The 24,630-nt window shown below is 40.0% G+C and overlaps 1 protein-coding gene and 1 long non-coding RNA gene across 2 annotated transcripts; both read right to left on the bottom strand.

Moving 5' to 3' along the window:
* Positions 1–598: 598 nt before the first annotated feature.
* LOC133721854 (plastidic glucose transporter 4) lies at positions 599–6,301 on the bottom strand. The gene is made up of 15 exons (XM_062148598.1): positions 6,197–6,301; positions 6,029–6,083; positions 5,657–5,902; positions 5,218–5,338; positions 4,843–4,910; positions 4,318–4,450; positions 4,121–4,220; positions 3,916–4,028; positions 2,774–2,867; positions 2,494–2,647; positions 2,272–2,418; positions 2,125–2,198; positions 1,562–1,650; positions 1,355–1,469; positions 599–945 (listed from the first exon to the last, which is right to left on the bottom strand). The coding sequence occupies exons 3-15, from the start codon at positions 5,895–5,897 to the stop codon at positions 763–765; spliced, it is 1,632 nt and encodes a 543-aa protein (XP_062004582.1). The 5' UTR covers positions 5,898–5,902; positions 6,029–6,083; positions 6,197–6,301; the 3' UTR covers positions 599–762.
* A 7,152-nt stretch (positions 6,302–13,453) lies between these two features.
* On the bottom strand, positions 13,454–19,960 carry LOC133723904 (uncharacterized). The gene is made up of 2 exons (XR_009853333.1): positions 18,909–19,960; positions 13,454–18,136 (listed from the first exon to the last, which is right to left on the bottom strand). It is a non-coding gene; the product is annotated as an uncharacterized LOC133723904 (long non-coding RNA).
* Between the last annotated feature and the right edge of the window lie 4,670 nt (positions 19,961–24,630).

Genomic DNA, 24,630 nt, shown 5'->3' with positions numbered 1-24,630 from the left:
CAAAATTCCAAGAAGTCCGCATAGTCCCTAGATCCCATATCCGGATCCGACCCAAAACCTCTGATATCCCATCAGAAGGTCGCCGACCACTTGCCCAGATCGAACTCAGCCTTGAATCCCAAGTTGTGAAGACCTGAGAGAGAGGGAAAACATCGCAGTCTGCCGCCGCAAGAGGAGTCTTAGACCACGCTTTTGAAAAGCAAATTGGAAGAAAAGAAGAGACGGTTTGCACCGCGCTTGAGGTATACGACACCAAGGGATGTGCCGACATAGTTCTCCATCGGAGATGGAGAAAGTTGCAGAAACGACCACCCATAAGGGCGGCGTTCTCTCAAACCCTAGAGGTGTATCTATAAACTATGTTGACATTATAACATAGTAAATAAGCACAACATAAAACTACCCTAAAATTCTTTAAGATAATTAGTTTTAAAAACATAAAAGTTAAAGAAAACACCATGACATCGTTGTCATCAAATCAAAGTAATGGAATCTAGGCTTGACATGTTGAGCAACAGAAAATAAATAGAAAATCCTAACGGCTCGGATTAGCAATTTTCGGAATATAGATGATAACAAGTTGTAGAGAAATAGGAAGGAGAAGAAATGGAATTTTATTTAAGGATAATAGTAAAAAGGAATAAGTAGTTTAAACTTACTTGAGACAACAAAATATCATAAGTATTATTTATTATCAACAGGATTTATTAACAACAGGTTATTACTTATCCTCATGGGTCAAAATCAAAAACTGTACCATAATCAGGTTGGAACGCTAAGGGCACGCTCTATGTCCTCCAAAGATCGCCCTTTAGTTTCAACAACATTACCAGCTATGTACAAGACCGCAAGCAGACAAACAGCCGAGAATCCCAGATACACTGAGCTGATCCCGAACTTGGTTACAAAGCTCAAGAAATACAGGCCTATGACGAAGTTTGATATCTGATAATACAGAATGAAAATTCAAGTTCATAAATGAGATAACAGATGTTGATTGAGGAAGAATTAGAGCACATTTCATTCAGTTTTTATCCCAAAGTAATTAGCCATTTAGTTAAACAGGCACACAAGATCTGTATATTATCTGTATGCATACATGTATATGTGAATTCATACATACATAACCGAATGCAGCCTTTGCAGTAGAGTTCTTTCTGTTCCAATCATTAATTTTTTTTTTCAATCATTAATGTATCTACCAAGTACACCATTTGATATTCTTAAAAAAAAAAAAAAAAAAAAAAAAAAAAGGAAGTATGCCGTTGAGTGGAAAAAAATTATCCTTCTAAGATATTGATTAGAAGGGTACCATCTCACTTCAAAAAAATATGCATTTTCTATATTTACTTACCCAGTGCATGCCCAATGACAAAGAAACTGCTTTTGCTCTGATTCTTGAAGCAAATATCTCTGGCAGAAGAAGAGCAGGCACAGGACCAGCGCCAAGTGAAAAGGACAATACATAGCTGTTGATCAAAATGAGAACGGTGTTTAGATTCGAACATGAACATCAAACAGAAGAGCATGGTGCTATTTACAAAAGAAACCTCTAACTTACAGAACAGTCCCAGCGACAGCCAGGGTGCCAGAATATGGAGCCAAAACACTCCAAGTGAAAGACAAAGCAAGCAGCAACATTGAAGCAGCCTAAAAAACAAACAAACAACAAAAAAAGAAGAGAGTTAATCAGTACACATGCGAAAACAGATACTTCTCCCATTCACAATTAAATAATTGACACAGCCAAAGCAAGTTTGATTGCATTGGACAATGAAAATATTTTATCACAAACTATTTGACCAAGGGACCTAAATTAACTTATTTTCCCTTCAAGGATCATCATCTTTTATCAGCCAGATCGATTATAGCCATTTAATTATTATGAATCCCAAAATGTTTCTAAAAAGATACAGTATTTTTATATCCTTTAGATCACAGTTGGATGAATTATTGAACCATAAACTCTAATGGGTGATCTTGAATGGGGTTCAGAAAAGTAATGGCTCAAAATCATTGGACAACATTGGAAGTGTTTACATATATATTTACTTGTATATCAAGTGAAAATGGCATTCATTTACTTCAAACAATGAAACAAATCTGTGATGAAGATAATATTACCATTCCTCCAAAACTAATGAGGAGAAGACTCTTCCTTCCTTGTCTGTCCATCAGTGATGATGCAACAGCTGTGCCTGTTAAGAGATAATCCACAGTTTGAGAAAACACTATGACAACATAATAATTTTTCCAAACTTCGAAACTAACCAAAGACATTTGCTGCTCCAACGAGAGCACTTGCTGCAACATCTGATGTTATGCCAGCACTGCGGAAAACAGAAGTGGAATAATAAACCACAGCATTTATCCCAGCTAACTGTTGGAACAAGAAAAGTGCCGCACCAACACTAACAACTGTACAAACACATAGATGTCAAGAAAGAAAAAGAAACGCATGACAAAAACATGAATTCTAAGAACTAGGCAAACCTTTCCAATAGCGGCTACTAAACAGATCAAACCAGCCTGCTTCGGGTTCAGCAGATCCATGACTTGTTGATGTTAAGTCATGCATCACCTCAGTTACTCTCTCTTTTCCGTATAATGTTTTTATAACCTTTTCAGCCTGAGAAGTTTTTCCTTGCTGCAGAAAAAAAAAAAAAAAAAAAAGCACTGCTAAGCACTTCTTCTGAAAACGATTTACAGCTTAAAACATAATATAAATTCAGATATGACAACTTTGCATATATTGATACACAATCTTGAAAACCTGTAAGAGCCATCTAGGACTTTCAGGTGAAACAGCCATTCCTAAAGCCAATAGAACAGAGGGAACTATTGCAATACCAAACATTGTCCTCCACCTAATAAAGAATAAATAGGGTGAATTGAGAGAGAGAGACAGAAATATACCAAACATAGGAAAAACATAGAGAACCATACTACCAAGGTTCTTAGACATGGTTTGATTACTTTGATATACTCAATTCTCATGAATACTTAACATAGTGATAATCCATTCATTCACTGATGATATTAAAAAAGCTATGGACTAAATAAAAAAATGGTTATTACTATATAAACATCGATAACTCAACCAAAAATGTTTAATTTGGCTTCAGTGACAAATTATAACTTATCAACCAATGTTACAACTTCAAAAAAATTCTATATTCATTTGAGCTTCTGAATAAGAATAATATATTTTTCTATTATTTTCAGCTTTCCGCCAACAGTCTCACATAAATGCAAAATAAAACTCAGGTATGTATTTATAATTCTTTTCAGGCATTATTGCCAAATTATAAAAACCTAAACTGTACCTACAGTCTACCATATGTTCTACCAATCTCACATAAATGCAACATGGATCATTCATTTCCGGCATTATCTCCAAATTACCCTAACTTTGGCAATTTCCTCTGTTCGTGCCATAAATTGTTTTACTCCATCAATTTCAGCATTTCCTATCCAATTTTCCGTCCATTGACGTGACATGGCATCCTTAGAGCCCATTCATTGACTATGAAAATGATAATCCCACGTATACCCCATGTGGTAATTGCAATATTTAAAAAGTAATTTTGAATATTAAAAAATAGAAATTTAAACAGTTCATGGACTTTCCCAGTTGACTCCGGCTTCCATCTCCTTGCATCCAGTTTGGAATCAACCAAATGAACTCTTTCTAATGCCACCAACAAAGAGGCCAGCTCTCTTACCTCTTCATATTTTACGGCGAGCGATGTTTTTGAATAGACTTTTACGCTCAAATTATTTCCGTTCACTTTAATTGTTTTTTTTAATTTTTTTATGCTAATGTACCAAAAAAGGCACACAGACATACAATCCTCTATCACATGCACATGCACAAATCATTTAAAAGGAGCAGAAAAAATGCAAGGATGATACCATAACGGATTTGCTGATAAAGGTAATCCAGCCACCAGTGCTCCAAGGATTCCAAGACATATAAAAAGCTGGTTTACAGATCCAAGTGCGCCCCGAATTTCAGTTGGGGAGATCTGACCAAGAGAACATAGTGTTGGTCAGTTAGTATATAAAAAGACAAGAATCAGATATCATTATATATATATCATATAAACATTAACATTACCTCAGAAATGTAAAGTGGGACAATAGCCGATGAGATGCCGATTCCAATGCCAGCAAGTAAGCGGCCAACTATCATTTGCTCCACACTCTGTGCTGTGGCACTGAAATATTAAAAAAAAAAAAAAAAAAAAAACTATTAATCAGTTTCTAATGTTTTTATCGGAGATCATAACTCGTAATCCAAGACAAAACAGAGACCATAAAAATGCTCCAATCGTTAGTGGAATTGCATCAAGTTGAAAAGTTCTAGTTCTCCCAAACTTGTCAGCCAATGTTCCACCAGTGAAAGATCCAACTGTGGCACCAGCTAGAAGTGTGCTAACCACCCACCCTGCATAAGGCATAAGGTGGAAACAATGAACTATACATTCTTGCAAGGAAACATCACAATCAAAACAATTTTAGTTGAAGAGTCACATTATATATGTCGCAAATTGCTAAATATAGCAAGGCTTTGAAATACCAAAAAGATATATTTGCAAAAATACTTTTCCAATGTATTGTATCCAATGGAACAATATATATATATATATAACACCATTCGACAGTCTGTTGTTAATTTGGCAATATATTGCAGAAATTAGAACATGTGCTCCATCACACTACATGAATCATAAATATATAAGAACTTAAGAAGAAAAAGAAACAAGCAAAAAAAACAAAAAATTTAGTAATGTTTAAGATATTTTCTCAGATTTAATCAAACAGAAAGATTGGACATGCCTTTTAATGCAACGTTTTCAGTAATACCAAGATCCTTCGACAGGTACTCAAGAGCACCATTTACCACCCTGCAGAGAAGACAGGCAGATGCCACCATAAGACTCGCATACGACCAAGTTATACAACTGAACTATTGTAGAAAGAGAAGGCTTGGTCTTAAATTATACACTCAGCTCTGACTCCATGGCAAAAATAGAACAGGAAAGAGAAAACTTAACAGTCATGACTGCATACATATCTTCTGACCACACCGATTTGAATGCACAATGCATGCATATTGTCTGAGCAGACCAATTTGAATGCATTATGTAAATGAACAGGCTGAATTATGTATGATAGCAGAGGAAGTCATTTCTTTATCAACTTAAATCATACCCGAGATGATAACCAAATAAAATGGCTCCAAGACAGGCAACACCAACAAATGGCAACACTATTCCAGAAGATTTGACCTGAGGCTTCGGAGGAACAAGATTCTCAACGTCTCCATCTGCACCTGAACATTGTAAAGTAGAGGTAAGAACAGAAACAAATCAACACCAAAGCATAACTGCTAAGTTGGGTATTAAAATCCAATTACTAAATTGATGCATTCCAGAAATAATACGATATAGCTGCTAGTAGTAGAGTTTACACTAGCAATTCAAGTAAATATGGAGAATCTTGTTCCGCGGCATATGGAGAATCTTACACAGTTAACAATTTCATGTAAATACGTACGAAACCGAATTTGCACTATACAATTTAAGTAGCGACAGCAAGAAGTAGTAGAGTTTAAGTAGCGAAAGCAAGTTACACAAAGAACAAACCATACCAGAAGCAGCGTGAGCCTTGACTGATCTGGGTTTCAAGGAAGTCATGGAAATCCCATCAAGACGTCCAAGGTTGGCTCCCATAGCCGCAGAAGTGAGCTTCAATCCACCAAAGCCAGTGGCCTTATCTGTCATACACAGATTCTTTAACCCTGTACTTGACCCCAACACCTTCCTTTGCTGTTTGACTTGGACCCCCAAAACCAACTTCTCTCTGATCGAACCATAAGTTGACGCTTGCATTTTATCTGGTCATTACATCACCATTAATTAAAAAAAAAAAAAAAAAAATCTCATCCCAATTTTGGTGAAAAGTGAGAGTTGCCAAAATTGTATTTTAGATTGATGTAGACACAAGCGAGATTTGATGTTACCTGGGCGGAATGATTATTGGAAAATTCAAAATTGAGTGGTGTGTTTTCCTTCAAGCTGAGAATGTGAAGAAAAATTCCAACACAAACAAGGATCAGACAGACATTCAGAATTATTAGATCATTGAGAAAAAGAAACAAAAAGCCAGAATTGAGAGGAGTAGTGGAAACCGTGAAAGCTCAGCGGCCTTGGCTCTTCTTCTCCTTGGTCTCTCAGTCACTGTCCGACTCTACTCGCTTCTATTTAATTGCTTCTATTTGCTTGATAAAAACGAGAAATAGTGTGAAAGATACCGAGTACCGACCCCAAAGTATCAAAGATTATTCGATTTTTTTATTGAAGGTAATGTCTATCCATTAAAATAGTAGGTAGAATTTAATGAGGTGCGTTAGAATCGAGTCGCTACTCACACACCTAGAAAAATTAGAAACTCTTGGCACGTTTACTTAATTGGAATGGAAAATAATCATGAATCGGAAACAAGTGGAACGAGAGATGAAAGGAATTAGTATTGATTCCGGAAGCCCCATGTCCCCCATTCGTAATCAAATTCCTTAGTATTCAGGAATCGATTCCTGATAAGGAGGTGAGACCTACATCCATTATGATTCCTTCATGTACTCAGGAATTTGATTCCTGATAAGGAGGTGGGACCTACATCCATTGTGATTCATTCATGTGTTAGTAAACGTAGGAATTCTTTTACTCGGAATCATTCTGATTCCTTTATGTGTTAGTAAACACATGTATGTTTTTACCTCGTAACAATTTCCTCCCATTTCAAGTAAGTAAATGTGCCCTCTAAGTAAAGATGTCTTGGATAGCGATGTGTTTCAAGTAACCAGACATTACCAAAGTTTGAACCAACTACATCAAATTCACTCGCTCATTTATCCTTAATCCTCAAGACCTTACGGAAAGTGAGCTTTTTTGGGAATATCTACAAACCTAAAGGCCTGAAGTAAAAACAATAAAAAAAAAAAAAAAGCAGGCCCAGTGATAAAGCATGCTCTACAAGTCCATAATACCATCCAAAAAGTGGGGCCCAATCCAATCAAGTATGATGACAACAACCCTAAACGAGTTCTCACAACTTCTACAACACCGCCGACAACTACACTCATCGTAGCCTGTGAGATCCTGAATTTTGAAGTCGCTCAAATTTTACTTTCGAGGTTGGAAATGGAAAGTTGAGGTCGCCACGAGTTCGCAGCATTTTTTGGTGAATTTTTTAGTTCCCGAGCTATTTTTAAGAAATTTTTGAAGTTCGGATATAAAGTGATTATTTGGTGACGTGTCTCCTTCCCATTGGTTAAAGGGTTTAGTTAGTTACAAAGAGTAGCAGCCTAACGTGTTAGTTACAATCACATGAGTCATTTGGACATTTGTCAAGTCACACCAGTGGAAGTAAGAAAAGTGATGGAAGCTTGACAAATGTCACAAGCTTTATTAACAGTTAGACACATGACATATTTCTATTTGTTCTCTTTTTCTATAGATAGGAAACTAGCCTACAATTTCTACCATACCAATTTTCGGAGAGATTTCTCTCTCTACTTTCTCTCTTCTTTTCTCTTTCTAGTTTTCTCTTTTTAAAATTTCGGCGGATCATAACTTTTGATCTGTAACTCTGATTTCAGGATCAGCAAAAAACTATTGATTCGTCTTGATGCCCTCTTTCTATCCATGGAGGTTTGAGTTAGATCCAATGGTTATTTCTAGAAGACTGATGTGCTCATATTTTCCTATATTTCTTTGCCTCTTAATCTTAGTATTTATGCTTAGTCCTCCTTATTTCGAGTCATTTATGTTGTTATAGTGTTTTTGTAGGTTTGTCTCATAAAGAGAAGAAAAGAAGTTAAAATGAGCTAACTAGGATTAAAAGACGCCCAGGTCCCAGAATCTGTCTGTGCAGAACATCCAACTTCCTCGAATTACTGGGAAATACTCAGATCGAATCAGACAATGAGCCTTATATCATTGGAAAGCTACAGATGTTAACTTTCTGTAGAATTTTACGGATCTTGATTTCGATTCTTCTAGAGCAAGTTATGATTATTTGAGTGAAGATAGGTCGGACAGGAAATCTGCTCGGGAATTTACAACCATTCGTGGAGAACTCAAGTTCCGTGGCACAAGAGCATCAATCCTAATGTTTCAAGGAAGTTAATTCAGATGAGGATTCAATGATGAACTTATTCCTACTTCTACAAGAGATATTTCAAGGTTTTCCCATTCCAAATGAAGAAATGAATCTAAACCCAAGTTTTACAAGGAAACATGAAGCCAAAGATGAGCAGAAATCTTCCCTATATAAGGGAGCACGAATTTACATGAGAAAAGAGTCTCGGGAGCACAATGTAGATGCCTAAGGAGCAGAGACGACTCATCCATCTTCCCTTTCTTTTCCCCTTCCATTCTTTTTATGTTTTTCCTATGTTTTATTTAGTTATCTTTTGCTAAACCTTTTTCTAGGGTTAGAATGATGCCCTATCATGATTGTTTATATAGTTTGATGTTTTATTGATGAATTTATAGTTTCTTTATGATGAATGCTTAATCACTATTTGAATTGATGCTTTATGTTTAAGTTCTTTGATTGATCACCTTAGGGCTTTGCATATAGTAATTGGAAGACAAATTTGAAGCAGAGATGCAATATAATTTGATTAGCTTCTTGTGATTAAGTGTGGTAAATTACATTATTACTTGAGAAAGACTAATGGTTTGCTTGATTCCCTTGTTTTCTAAAACGTAATGAGTCTTGCATGTTAAATTTATACCTGAGAATGATAAACTGCATAGTTAGGATATAAGATCTTTACCCGAGAGGGAAAGCATCATACACTTAAGGAAAACTATGGTCTAGAGTACCTGAGAAGGACTTAGATACGGGAATTATCATCTAAAGAAATAAAAGAATCTGTTAATTGCATTGAAACATAAATAGGATTGTTAGTGGTTGATTTAGAACCCTAGGTTTTATCATTATTTGTTTATTTGTTTGTTTCTTTAATTCTCAAATTATTTGTTTATTAAAAAACCCAAAAATCAATATCTTCTTTTGCTTGATTGTTTATGTGATTTTGTGTTTGGATTAATTGAGTTAGGGTTTAAATTGATTATCAATCCTCAGTTGGAACGACCTCGTACTTGCACACTATACTAACGACGATTCGTGCGCTTGCGAGTTTTAATTAAAATTTCACAACAAAGACTCGTTTTAGGAGGCTCGGTTTACGATCGGTATTCTGAGAGGCGATTTGTATTGTCGAGGTAAGTGTGTTGTGTAATATGTTTCAAATATTCTTATTTGCTACAAAAATAGTGGAAAAACATTATTTTATCTATTTTTGAAATATCTCTCTATTTTCAAGTGAAGCATGTCTATTTGCGAAATATGCGGAGTTTATGTATATTATGTGCTAGAGATATTGTTTGACTAGTCATGGAACATGTGAACTTCTTGATTGATTATGCCGAGGTAAGAATGTGTCACATGGTGATATAGGACTAGAGAAAGCCATTAGGGTTCCTCTTGGGTACACTAAATTGAAGGATAATCAATAAGAAGGGATGATGTGATGTGATGAATTGCTGTGAATTGTTATGTATATGATATACTACTTTCTACCGTGTGTAAAATGACATGACTTTACTGGCATATTACATGATCTACTCACTGAGCGCGTGGTTTTGCTCACCCACCCATCTCTAATTCCTTTTGCAGAGAAGTACTTAGATTTTGACAACCCGAAGTGGGTTGGACGAGCCTAGAAGGAATAGTTTATTTACATTTTGCTTTATAATACTCACACCTTGGATTCGGGATCAGGTGCTTAAAATCCACCGACACTGGGTCCGGGGCGTGACATAGCCACCCTACCGTCATAGGCAACACCAACCACCTTGATAGCCTAGGTAACCTAAGCACCCCCGTCAGTGAATTGTTGCATCGAACTTTGCATAAAGCTGCTGCTAACACTATCTTTCCGCAACCTTGATGCCTTAGCATCACAATTACCACTAACCTAGATCCACGCCATGCCTCCACCATGAAAGGGAAGATTTTAACTATTACCTTCAACACAAGTCTTCAGCCAACGGACCATGTCCGAACTGCCAGCGTTTGCCTCCGGATTGAGGGCAGACCCATTACCATCGAGCTACACTAATACGGCAGATGTCGTCCCACTACACCCATCCTAAAAGAGTAGGCACACACCACCAACAACACAAGTCTCAATTGGATCAAATGTGCAGCATGAGATCGAAGAGACTCGTTCACAATCGGCTACATTATCTGAAAACCAGCTATAAGAAGAAAGTTAAGAAAAAACCAATGATGGGACAAAACTAGCACTCTATACGAGAGCAACGAACAACGTCGCCTCCATGCCCGACAAGAATAAATAATTGGTATTTGATAACTAGTTCTATCTATCTATCCTATACTTAAGAGAAGAGAGATTGTTAGTCAAAACAAAAAAAAATTACTTAATTATCCCTTATATATTTGGAGACACATTAAATTTAATGAAAATAAAATTCATTAAATAAATTGGTCAATTCTTGAAATTGTGACCAACAAAGCTCAGCTGGCAAGTGGGTCCCACAAATGATACATGTAACTCATGCATCACCAAATTTAAAAATGCTTCGAGAGTGACACGTGTCAAAATACGAGAAAATTTGTTAAGTATGTGATGTGAAAATAGATATTTACTCTTGATGCTTAGCTTGACGTATCAATCAAACTAAATTGGTTAATCTCAATTACAATCAAGCAGTAAATGCAAATATCAATCAACTTAAATTTGATTGTCGAGCACTAGATAAAATCATTATTGATTGGCGTATTTCTTAAACAAATATATATAATTAAATCAGTCAATTAAAACTGATTGATTTTGTTACATAATTAAGGAATATTTTGGTTGATATCATGCATTAATTATGATTTTATTTAATAGGATATTCCTTAAACAAATGTAATTAAATCAATTAATTAAAGCTGATTGATTTATTTACACCATTAAGGAATGCGATTAATCTCGTGTCATCAATGCATTCCAAATTGAGGAAGAGGACGCCGACACTATAAACACGTCTTCTCAAATCAAGAGAAGGGACTTCAGACAAATAAAATAAATCACTTCATAGCTCAGAAGTCTTCCAAGCTCATGAAGAACTGTCAAGCTGCCTAATAGTCGGTTCCTCTACCTTAGCGACTTCAGACAAGCGAAGTAAAGCACCTAAAAGCTCAGAAATTGTTTGTCTCGGCAATAGAATTATCTTTTTTCCTTTCAAAAAATTAAAAGCTCAGAAATCCTCAAACCTGTGAAGAATCATTGAGTTGTTAAATAGTCGGTTCCTTCACTGACTTCAGACAAAGAAGGGAAATCACCTACAAGCTCAGAAGTCTTTAAACTCGTGGAGAATTAGCAAGCACCAAGTACACGTGCCAATTCATATACCATCAAAGTCAAATAACAATCACCATGTGACACAGCTCATGGTTCAAGTCCGATCAAGATCAAGCCTTTGATCATCCATCGTCAACAAAGCAAATACTCTGCCAAGTTCTTCATCAAGCTTGTGGAGACCTCAACAAGCACCAAATGCACGTGTCGATTAGTCCCCTATAAAAGCCAAAGAACGCTCACCTTGTGGTCCAAATCTGATCAAAATCAAGCCTCTGCAGCCCTTAATCAACTGTTGTCTTTAAGTCGTCAACAAAGAAAATCTTCTACCAAGTTCTTCATCAAGATCGTGGAGAATCAACAAGCGCCAAAACCATGAGCCAATTCATTTGCTACAAAAAACGAAGAACGTTCACCACGTGACACCACTCATGACCCAACTTAGAGTGTATGTTACAGGTTGACACTAATGAACGCTCAAGATTGCTGCAATTAATTGGACGGACAAAAAATGTGCTGACATGGGCGAGCACTCCATACTCTGAGGCTCTAAGCTTTAGGCATAGGATTACAAACTAACAAATTAAAGGAGCTGATTGTGCATGTTGACAGTGACCCGCAGCCCCACAAAATTCAAACGAACCACTGTCGTGAGCAAATTCATAGCAGAGGTGTCATTTATCACATACAAACTCATTTACCTGCCGATCCCCACAGCATTCGATCGTACGATGATGTGAATAAAGCATTGAACGGAGATCACGAGCAAATTCGTAAGGGAGGTGTCATTTATCCCATACAAACTCATTTACCTACCGATCCCTACAACATTCGATCGTGCAAAAATGTGAATGAGAGCATTGAGCGGAGGAAGCAGCAGATTGCTCATCTGAAAAGTAATTGGCTTGTAACACATGCCTCTCGTACGTACCTATTGTACTGAACCTCTCTTTGGACACTACCTCACACGCACCATATCCTTCCAAAGTGGCCACTCAACCCACATTCTTCATTACCCAAGAACGTTCACCACGTGATACCACTCTTAGCCCATATCCGATCAAGGTCAAGCCTCAACGGCTCTTAATCATCCGTCATCTTCAAATCTCCAACACAAAAAGAAGTTCAAACTACAACCGTTTGATTCAAGATCAAGTGTTTGCAACCCTTGGATCAAACCAACGTCGAAGATCGAATAAAAGGAAATTGTTAAAGAATACCTTGAGAGATTGTAAGCCTCAAATTCATTAATAAAAAAATATATTATTTTGTACATGTGTCCTTTTATTCATTGCAGAGAATTTTTGTGTTTACAATATTAAAATACTATAAGAATAAAATCAATTTAATTGGAAGGGTACACAAGTAAACCATAAAAAAAAAAAATAAAAAAAAAATAAAGAAAAAGACGTGTAAACTGTTTATAATGACTTGCCTTTTCTAGGTACTTCCTCTACTCCCAAACTTATTGGGTGTGTGGATATTTCTAGTTTAATTTGAACGAAGTAAGTGATGGTGATACGCTCAAAATGAGTGCTCAAAATTAACCTTGCATCAGATAGTAGTATGAGAAAGTAGGGATCATTCTAAGCTAAGGATCAAGAAGGTCTTCTCAAAGGGTTGTAATGGGGCTAAGGCTCAAAGTTTTCAGAAATGAAAGGTATGGAATGTCAAAGTATCCTAAAAACCTAGCAGAGCTCATGCAGATGTAGAGAGACTTCTAGAAATCCACCAACTCAAAACGCCACACCCATAGAGGTAAAATAAAAGGGCTAATGTCTTCATGTTGGGCCCAACCTTCCTTCTAAACTTCATTTGAACTCTAGTGAAATGGACAAAGGTCAAATTTTTCTGTAGTGGGCCTTCAATTCAAAGCAAACTCCAAAATCACTAAGTATGGGGGATGAAAGTCCATAAACATATATATTTTTTTTCTTTCTTTTTCTTTTTAGCCGTACACAATTTTTCTCTTTTCTTTTCATTTTTTCACGGCTTCAACATATCTTTTTCTTTATGGACAAGTCTATCCCCACACTTGAACTTTCACCTCTTCTCAATCTTCATCCTTAGCACCAAACCCATGTAGTATGTCTCAAAAGATAGCTCCACTAAGTTTTTAGAACAAAGGGTAGGATTATCACTATACTAAGGTTCAGGGGTTAAGGATTTTTAGGGTGATGAAAGAAAAGGCTTAATGTAGGCTCAAAGGGGTTTATCTAGGGGGGTCCCACGACGGGCACAAATGGGGACACAAGTTTATTTAGCAATGGTGGTAATTCCTAGAGAACCTCTATCCCTTCCAGAATCAGGGCCATGTATTGATATCACGTCTCAACAAGCACAAGAGCGAATTCTAGCATTCTCTAGTCAATTAAACTTAATCTATGGCAAGCAGTCAATCAAGATGAAAGAATAATGAGATCATCAAAACATCGCCAAGAAATTAAGAATATATTTTTCATTTCACTCCAAGAAAAAGGGACATGGTTCAATTATCTCACATGGATTTTATGAATCACAACTCATCTTAACATGCTCATATTCTGTACCAAGGTCATGCAATCCATATCCACTACAAGTGCATACATTTTTCATATATCTCAATTAACCAAAGAATACCATGTTAAAATCATCTCAATGTTGTGATCCTCTTTTAGTCATGATTTCAGAGATATAGAATCATCCCAGACAGTTGAAAGGCATCCTAAGACTCAAAACAAAACAAAAACAAGAACAACACATAAAGTGATGCAACATACAAGAAAAAAAACGTTTTGGACTTAGGGATATTTCTCTTCTCCTTTCGGTAACTCCTTTGGAACATGACCAGGTGAAGAGAGGAACGATTTTGGCGGAGCTCAGCTCACTTGATTTACAGGGGACGAGACCCTTTGTCAGCACTTCTCATATCCAAACTAGACCTTTAGACATCACATCCCATTGGATGCGCCTACGATGAAGAAGATATTTACCCAAAATTCATTTTGACTCTAACAACAAACAAACAAAACAAACAAACTAAAGAACAAAGATAAACAAAAACCAAAACATGAATATAAAACCTAAAACAAAGTTAACGATTTTTTTTTTTTTTTTTTTTTAATTTAATTTTTTTAATTTTCTGATTTTTCTGATTTTTTATTTTGTTTTCTTTTTATGACAAAAACTAACTACAAGCATTAATCCTTCCCCCCACACTTAAATCATACATTGTCCTCAATGTTAAACAAGTTAGAGCATGCAATGAACAATTATCATGTGAATGGAATGATTAACTCAAGAAAACCTAAAAACAAAAACTAAAAACGCAAATAACAAAGATACAATCAGAAAATAGTAATAGAGGAGATAGAGTTTAAGAGAGCAAATCTGCGTTGATGGCTCCTCCACAGCTACGGTTGAAATGGGTTGCCTCCCATGCAGCGCTTAATGTTTAAAGTCTTTCAGCCTAGACTTGTACCTCCATTTACTTCTTTGGAGGAGCAGTATGCGGGCGAGTGGCAGCCTTCTTGCTGGTTTCAGCCTTCGGAGGAGGGTTCTGATGGAGTGACATAAATAAATAAAAAAAGCGGGGGAGGCAAGGTTCGAAACCTTAACCTGCTGCACGAAACCTTTGTCCCCAACCACTGGAGCACAAGCTGTGCTTAATATAATGTGTACAAATTTTATACTTATTATGTCATAAACGAACATAATAAAAATAAACGAGAGGCGAGGTTCGAACCTCAGACCTCTTGTACACGAACTTTACACTCAACCACTCGAGCACGGCTGCTCACGTTATTATCCATACCAATCCTTTTATTTAAACCAACTGTTTCAACTGTTTCAACAATTCGGCACAAAACATCCAAGACTGTTGCAGAAACCCAGCCCAACGTATCCAAAACTGTTTCAGAAACTCGGCCCATCATGTCCAAAACTGTTTCTGAAACTCGGCCCATCAGGCCTCCACCCACAGCTACAGTGATGCCTTGATCCGAGACAGGCCCAAGTACGGCCCACTTGTGTCACGGCTTATCCCTTCCGTGATTTACGGCAGTCAAATCTGCTTTCGGCTACAGCTGTCTGCCACAGCGCCTCGAGATTCCCTCGGTCCCCTTACACGCTCTCCACGCGCCAACAACTTTTCCGGGTTTCAGGGCGACTTTAATCCAACGCGTAGAATGAATCACAGGAATCGTCCATCCAACGGTGGAGATCTGCTCACCTCGCTCTATAAATAGGTGCATTCTGAGGGCGCAACTGTTCACTCCAAAGGAACGAAAATCTCTCCTGAGTTCCAGCCCCTCTCTCCCAACTCTTCAGCTTTCCTCTTCTTTCAAAACTCAAAATATTTCTTCTTCGATTCAATCCTTCTCTTCTAATCTTCTCTCCCATCTAGTTGATTCAATCCCATCTTTCCTCTGAACTTTCAGATCTCCAACACACCATCATCATCCTTAATCCCTTTAACAACAACTCCTTCAAACACTTGACAACTTTACTCTTCGATCTTCACATCCCCTCAACCCATCACCATGGAACCACGAACTCTGCAACTGATGGAGCTACAAACCCCGCAACAAATCGAGGATGGAGGAAACAACCAAGCAGCCGGGAGTAGTGCCAACACAGATTTCTGGCGAAGCCGTGCCAGGTGGGTTCCTACTCCAGATCAAATAAGGATCCTCAAGGATCTTTACTACGACAAGGGAGTTAAGTGCCCAACTACAGAGCACATTCACGAGATCTGTCTCCAGCTGAACCAGTATGGACATGTTGAGGGCAAGAACATTTATTTTTGGTTCCAGAATGTCAGGGCTCGAGAGAAGCAGATGAGAGGTGCAATCAGGCTGCTCAAGTGCCCATGGGAACTAGTTCTCCTGGTACTGGTGGATCCATTGATCTCAATTTTGGGTCCACTGGTTCTACTGGTGCTGGTGGATCCATCGACATCAATTTTGGGCCAGCTGGTGGATCCATTGACATCAATTTTGGGTCCACTAGTTCTACTGATGATGGTAGATCCATTAATCTCAACTTTGGTTCCACCGATTCTACTGGTAATGAAGGATTTCTTGATTTAAATTTTGTTTCATATTCTTCCTCACACTTCAACACTAATACCAGTACAACTCTTTTGGCACAACAGGAGGACAAACATCCCTGCAACAACGAGGAGGAGATCACCAGGAGATTGAAACCCTTCCATTGTTCCCCATGCCTGGTGAGGACATCTTTGGCAACATGAAGACTACTTCCGAGGGAGGTAGCGGTTATGGCGGTGGCTCTCGCATTTCCCTTGAGCTCAGTCTCAACTCCTCCGGAGCTGCTGATTTGGCATAGTACAGTGTATTATTTTTATTATTATTATTTTATTTTATTTTTTTTTTTTTAATTTTTTTTTTTTTTTTGTAAAAAGCTGAATTTAATAAGACTGAATGAATGCATTTTATTTTATTTTTTTATTTATTTATTTATTTTTTTTATATTTATTTTTATTTATTTATTTATTTTTTTTTATTTTTTATTATTATTATTATTTTTTTAAAAAAATATAGGACTCAAAAATATTTATAGGACTCAAAAAGAAAGACAAAAATATAAATCCCTTCCCCCACACTTAAATATTGCATTATCCTCAATGTAATCAATTAAAAGCATGCAATGAAATAAGTAAGCATATAGGGATGGAATTTACGAAAATAACTACTAAAACAAAAAGAAAATGGAGGAGTAAAAGGGGAAGAGAAAGCAAATCTGATTATATTCTGAATTGGGTTGCCTCCCAAGCAGCGCTTGTATTTTACGTCTTGCAGCCAGACGGTACCTACATTAAATAAAGTTAGTAACTTAATATTAACAAAGAAATACAAAAAAAAAAAAAAACAAGTAACTATGAATTACAAACTACAAGTATAATTAACAAGTATTTTGTACATAAGACACAAGTTAAGTATACAAGTGAGTATAAAACGTAAAAAAAGTATTTTTACAAGTATAAAGTGTGAAACAACAAAATAATTTACACGTAAAGAGTATGCACAAGTATTTCTTTTGTTATAAACATTATTGATATCAAATCTAATTCCAAGCGGTAAATCAAGTGGACGTGCGGCCCAAGTATAGTCGTCTAGACACAAAGTCCCTCCTACATCCGTTGGGCAACCTTACTGAAATGGCCAGGTAGGGGAGGGCGAACACAAGAGGAAAAATCCATTTTGGCATGAGCTAGGCCCATTTATAAGCACTTCTGGATTCAAAAACCCGTCATGAACGTTGTCCCATTCCTAGACACCATCTCACATAGGATATTCTTACTAGGATGTAAAAGGTCCTAAGTGTGTTAGACAGTTCAATGAATGTTAATAAAGGCCGCCCTCAACCTTAAGGGACCTGAACTAGGTACCAATAAGGGGTTTAGGCCAATATTAATAAACACGACTTCACCTATTCCATTCAATTTACAACTTACAATTAAAACTCGTGTTCAACAATATAAAAAAAACAACCTAAGTAATTAATTAACTAAGTTTCAAACAGTTTATATACAATAATTATAAACAAAAACAAGTGATTTTTCAATTCCCCGGCAACGGCGCCAAAAATTGATACGCTCAAAGCAAGCGCATAATTTAACCCTGAAAACATCGTTAGTAGTATAAGCAAATAGGGATCGTTCTATTCCGGGGATTGAGGGTACACCTGTCATTGTCAAAAAAAAACAAATAAAGAATTAAAATAATAAAGTAAAAAGTATTATGTACAAAAATAAAATAAAGAATAAAAATATATACAAGTTAATATAAAAAGGGGGGTTTTGAGATTATAGAATTGGAATTACAATTAAATGAAATAAAGAAAGTGTAAAAACACATATACAAGGGTGGAACACAAGAAACAAAGATCAAAACTACAATCATATGAATGAAATCCAATTACAATTCCTATAGTTGATTATCTATGTCATGAGAAATAAGTTGACCATGTGAAACATTCAAAGCAAATGATTTCCCATATTTTACTTTCCTTGAATATTTAATCTAAGTGAAAGCACCTAAATTAAACCTATTGAACATGCAATCATAGTCTAGAAAACTAGCTAATCAAGAACACATTCAATGCATGAAGAACAAAGAAAGGATGTCAACCAAAGTGCACAACCTAGTATGAAAAAGTCCATCTATTTGCAATCCTCCTTAATTGATTTCGACTTTTGTCCAAAGCCTTTACTACTTAAATCTAGCACCAATTACATGCATATATCCTAAGTTGGCCATCAAAGAACACGTACATATAAAAGTTTTCCGTAATCCAAAATCAATTAAGCAATCTCACATAAGCAACATAAAAATCAACATAAAGAAATCACAATTTTTATTCAAACATAGAAATTGGGCTTAAACTTTGCCCTTAATGTTATTGGTAACTAGAAACAAATTCCTACGAAATTAAATAAGGAAAAAGAATGAATTACACCGTGAGTTGGAGATGGAGATGGAGTGCTTGAAACGTTGAAATCTTGAATCTTGGAAGCAAGCCTTCAAGGTGGACGATGGAGGATATGATATTCCCGGCTCCTTCTTCTTCTTCTTCTTCTTACTTGAAAACGCAGAATTTTGCAACTAGAGAATGGAGAGAAAAATGGAATGGAAATGGAGAGACAAAGAAGATGAAATGGATGAAGGAATGTACTTAGAGTGAGAGGAGAAGGTGTTTATATAGGGAAGAAAAAGAAGAGTGAAATGATAAATGGAAGAAAAATAATGAAAGTGGTTTGTAAAATATGGAAAAGATGGAGTAATGATGAAATGAAAGCAAGGCATGAAGGTGCAGAAGTATGGAAGTGATGATGATCTATTGGAGCAGAAAAATATATCCAAGGAAAAAGAGAAAAGCATCTAGCTTTCTTCATGTGGGTAGGAAACTTGAACATGTGGTGTTGAGCTGTTTTAGGTCAGTTTCTGCCCTTTTATTCCTTCAATTATTTCTCCAACAGGAATTCAGTTTTGGCTCGTGACTTCTTCATATGAAATGATCTACCATGAGTGTAGATCATTTTGGTAAAATTTCAGAATTTATTTCCATGCCTTTGGGCTGGAAATGCTGCTGGACCTCTTACAGGTCCAGTTTTCCAGTTTTGCTTCTGCAGGAAATTGGGCTGACAGTTTGAAGGCCTTCCACTCAATTATAGCTCTGGCACTCTTCATAAGAAATGATCCTTAGGATGTGTAGAATGGATCTGGAAAGTTTCAGCTCATTTGAAGTTCATTTGGTCCGGCGGCCGCTCCTTCTTCCTTGCTTGGCTTGGTTTCTCCTAGCCGGAGTAGGAAAATGTGTAAAATTGACATTTTAGTACATTTCCATTTTTCTCCACCATTTATAGGTAAGTGTGGACCTAATGCTCATTTCACCATCATTTACTCCAATGTACCTAAGAAAATAGAAATTGAGTTAAAAATCGATTCGTTAAGGAATTAACTAAGCAAAATGTGAGGAATTAACTATTAAAATACCACTTTAAAATGCTCCTATCAGTTGCAGAGGGCAAGTGAACCTGAGCCGCCGCCAGGGAGCGCCCAAGCTGATCGAGAATCTAAGGGATTCAATGTCCTACTGGCGGGGGACCTTCTGCGTCGCCACAGAGGGGTGGGAGTATCAGGCTGGGGCGAACGAGGAAGGGCCGACGTTTAGGATTAATTCGGAGTTCCAACCTATCCGAGGTTGGTAACTAGTTTCCGCTGAACGTAGCTGGCGGGTTCTTGTATTTTGCAGACTTGTACTTTTACTAATCGACTTGTGTTTGTGCAGCGGGACTGCGGTACAACCTAACGCGCGAGGAGGAGTGTCGCGTGGCGCGGATCAGAGGTTGTTGGCGGAACCGCAACTTGCTGGACGTCCGACTTCTGACTGGTTGGGAGTTGTTAGTCGAGCAGAAACTAACTCGTTCCGTTGGTAAGAAATTTCCGCCATACTGCTCTCTTTTTTTGTAATAAGTAGCCCAGACTGACTGGTTTATTTTATTTTTATTTTTTTTTTTTTAGAAACACCGCCAGGCAATAAAGCCAGCCGCGACGCTTTCGAAAAAGCGATGGATCGTGCGGAGGTTGACAACTTCCTGGAGACGATGTACGCCGAGGGTCTGGCGGCCCAGAAGACCCTGGTGAACCCCGAGACCCTGGCGGTAAGCCAGTCCGAGGTTCCTGTGGTGCTGCCAATGCCGCACCACTCCCATCTGGGTGCCGACGGCCTGCCTGTCGTTCAAGCTGGGGTTCCCGTGGCAGGCGGCAAAAAGGGGGCCGCAACAGTGGCTGCCCAAAAGGAAAGGGTACCCGCCAACAGGCGTGGTTCCCAGAAAGAAAGACCGGTGCAGCCAGCAGGGATTGTCACCGCGCCAAGGGAGGAGCCGCCGGCGAGGGTGACGAGGGCCGCTGGCGGGAACACAAGGGTGCTTGAGAAGAGGCGCCGGCAGATAGACTCCCCCGACGAGGAAGAGGGGGAGGATGTGGAGACTATCGGGGTCCGGCAGCAGAAGAATGCCCGTCAAGCCCCGTCGAAAGCTGCTGTGGTGGAAGGGGAGGCGCCCGCCGCCAGTGACTTGGACTCCTTCGCCGCCTACACGGAGTTTATGACGGATGGTGAGCGGGAGTTCCTCTTCCATCTGTGCGAAAGGCTGGGGTTTGGCGGCCTAGCGGGGATCTCGCGCCCGACAGCGATTGACCAATCGCCCTACAACTCGGCGTTTGGTCAGATATCAGCTGGGCTGCACGACATGTTTGAGGCGGCGAAGAAGCAGCCTCTGGTCGAAGGGGAGCTCAGGGAGGAGATTCAAAGCCTCCAGAGGGAGCTGGCGGAGGCGAGGGAGAAGCTGGTGGAGACAAAAAGGCGGCTGGCCAAGGCGGAATGTGACTTCGCCGACGCCCGCGGTAAGCTCACCTTGGCCATCGATCGGGACTTGGAGAGGAATGAACGCGTCTCCAAGTTGGAGCAGGACATCGCCCTGCTGCAGGAGCGGATAGCCGCTAAGGACAAGAAACTCATTATCGTGCAGCGGGAGTCCGCCGCCAGGGTGACGGAGCTGAAGCGGCTGGAAGGGGATACTGCCGCGGCCGCCGCCGTTGAAGCATTCAAGCAGTCGGCGGAGTATGCGAAGGCGATGACCGAGTCAGCGAAGGCTGGGGCCCTAGCGAACATAGACATGCTGAAGCGGAAGGGCGCCATCGACTTCGCCAAAGCGTCACAGCCCGATACGCCGCCGGCCAAGAATGCCCCGCCGGAGAAAGATGTCGTGCCTGCCCCAGCGGGAGGCGCCCGTTCAGGCAGTGGAGAAAGTGGTATACATCCGACGGAAGGGTCCCAGCAGACTCCCAATCCCACCCCGTCGGAGGTGTCGCGTGCTGGATTCCTGGCGGCGCACACCCGGGCGGACGATACTATAGAGACCCCAAGTCCGACAGCCTGAGGGTCCGATCAAACGAGTCGAGCGATCGTGCCGCCGCATGCTGAAGCAGAAGATGCCGAGGGCAACCCCTGAAGCCAGCTGGAACCGCATTATATTCTCTTCTCTTTTTTTTTGTAGCCGCTGAGGCATAAGAACTTGTGATGAATGCTTTGAAATGAAATGAAGTTTTGAATTCGTGTTTGCTATGATTTGTTTGTACTGCTAGTACTTTGACTTATATTTTTCTTTTGTCAATCAATGAAACATTAAAGGAATTAAGATTGGTCCAAGTGCACCACGTAGCGGACGAGGTCCGCTGACAATTGCTGGCGTTGCCAGTTGCCCTCAGTGCTAGACTTGGTAACAATGGTTTGAATAATTCCTCGCTTCATTGATAGCTGATTGAGCAGCGTGTACAAAAGTGGGGTGGTACCCGTTGGGTAGCTTCCCTTAGCTAAATATTGAACAAAAATTTAGCTAAGTCAAGATGCTCCTGGGTAGCGGTCTGACTATTTGTAGTAATACCGAAGGTGTTCGGTATTCCAAGGGTGGGTCGACGTGACGCCATCCTTGTCCATTAAGTAGAAGGTGCCTGGGCTAACGACTTCCACAATTTTGTATGGACCTTCCTAAGTTGGGCGGAGTTTTGTTGGTGGCGGAATGACTTCCTTCATTACCCAGTCCCCCAATTGGAGGTTCCGGACCTTGACTCTGGCGTTGTAGAAACGCGATACCAGCCTTTTGTTTTGCAAGTTGTGCAAATGGGCCTTGTGTCTTTTTTTCTTCTAGGAGGTCCCTGTCCAGGTTGACGCGGCCGTTGGTGTCTGGGCAGTAGCCTTCGACCCTAGCGGTAGGCTGGGTTACTTCAACAGGTAGGACAGCCTTTGTGCCGAACATCATACAAAAAGGAGTTTCGCCGGTGGCGGTAGTTGGAGATGTCCGGATGGCCCAGAGGACCTCTGGAAGCTTCTCCGCCCATAAACCCTTGGCGTCGTCGAGCTTCTTTTTTAGCAGCTTCTTGATTATCTTGTTTGCTGCTTCGACCTGGCCGTTGGTTTGGGGATGGGCGACAGATGCAAAACTCAACTTGGTGCCCAAGTTGGCGGTAAAGGAGATGAGTTCCTTGTTGTTGAACTGCGTGCCGTTGTCTGTAATGATTGTATGTGGGACACCATAGCGGCAGTAGATGTTCTTCCAGAGGAAGTGAATTACCTTGGCGGTAGTTATTGCCGTCAGTGGCTCTGCCTCTATCCACTTGCTGTTGTAATCGATGGCAACAATAATGTACTTGAACTGGCCCTTGGCGGTTTGGAACTTTCCCATCAAATCAAGGCCCCACGTGGAGTGAATCCATGGGCCGATGATGATTGACAGCGGTTCTGCCGGTGCATGTGGGAGATCTGCAAATTGTTGGCATTTGTGGCAAGACCTCGAAATCCGTCGGGCGTCATCACCAAGTGTGGGCCAGAAGTAGCCATATCGCATTGTGCGATTGGCCAAGGATCTGGCGCCCGAGTGATTTCCACATTCTCCGCCGTGTATCTCCGCTAGAAGAACTCTTCCCTCCTCCGGGGTTAGGCAGCGGAGGTTGGGATGGGTGAATCCCTGGCGGTAAAGCTTGTCATTCCGGATGTTGTAGCGAGTTGCTCTCCGCTTGAGTTGTCGCGCCTGAACCTTGTCCTCCGGCAATGTGCCGCTGCGTTTGTATGCAATGATCTCGTCCATCCAGCTGGGACTGACCTCAATGCTGAAGATCTCCGCCAGGGTTTTTGTGATACTTGGCCTGTCAAGGCACTCCACCCTTGTGTCCGCTGGGCTTTGATGTGGTTGGGCGGTTGCCAGTCTCGCCAGTGAATTTGCTTTGGCGTTCTTTTCCCTGGGGATTTGTGTGATGGTGTGAAATTTGAACTTTTTGAGCAACATTTTGACGTACCCCAAATATGCCGCTAACTGTTGGTCCTTGGCTTGGAAGCTGTCGTTGACCTGGTTAACGACTAATTGAGAGTCGCTGAATATGTTGACGCTGTCAGCCCCTGAGTCAATGGCGAGGAGCAAGCCGGCAATGAGGGCCTCGTACTCTGCCATGTTGTTTGAAGCTTTGAAGTTGAATTTCAACGCGTACTCCGCGTTCAGTCCCCCGGGTCCTGTTAAGATGACTCCGGCGCCGCTGGCCTTGGCGCTGGCGGAGCCGTCCACATGTAGGTTCCAATCTGACTGTGGGGGAGTTACTTCCTCAGCGGTTACCATTTCTGTTCCGGGCTCTGTCTCGATACCGGGTTCCTGCTGACGCTCGGTGAGTTCAGCGATGAAGTCCGCCACTGCCTGGCCCTTCATGGCGGTTCTTGGCTTGTAATCAATATCGAACTCACTGAGCTCAATGGCCCACTTGCTGAGGCGCCCTGAGTGTTCAGGGTTCTGCAGCACTTGCCTCAGCGGTTGATTGGTTAACACATGGATTGTGTGAGCCTGGAAGTATTGACGGAGGCGTCTGGCGGCAACGATGAGTGCAAGGGCTAGTTGCTCCAAGGGAGGATACCTTGTTTCTGCTCCGTTCATGCCCCTGCCGGCGTAGAACACTGGGAGCTCATCCTGGCCTTCCCGCCGGACAATGGCGCAACTTACCGCCGATACCGAGACCGCTAGGTATATGAACAGTGTCTCTCCTTGCACAGGGACAGAAAGGAGAGGGACTGCCGCTAGGTATTCCTTCAGGCCCTGGAACGCCGCCTGACACTCTGGGTTCCAACTGATGACTTTT

This window comes from Rosa rugosa, chromosome 7 (genome assembly GCF_958449725.1).
Source record: "Rosa rugosa chromosome 7, drRosRugo1.1, whole genome shotgun sequence".
Classification (NCBI taxonomy): Eukaryota; Viridiplantae; Streptophyta; class Magnoliopsida; order Rosales; family Rosaceae; genus Rosa; species Rosa rugosa.
The sequence above is the reverse complement of the archived record's forward strand: the minus strand, read 5'-3'. Positions and strand labels throughout refer to the sequence as shown.

What these genes read in the sequence shown, in the direction of transcription:
- LOC133721854 (XM_062148598.1), bottom strand. Translation starts at nt 5,897, where the DNA reads ATGCAAGCGTCAACTTATGGTTCGATCAGAGAGAAGTTGGTTTTGGGG. An exon ending in TCCCACTTTACATTTCTGAG is followed by an intron (nt 4,029 to 4,120) that starts GTAATGTTAATG and finishes TCTCTTGGTCAG; the next exon opens with ATCTCCCCAACTGAAATTCG. An exon ending in TTATCAGCAAATCCGTTATG is followed by an intron (nt 2,868 to 3,915) that starts GTATCATCCTTG and finishes ATTCTTTATTAG; the next exon opens with GTGGAGGACAATGTTTGGTA.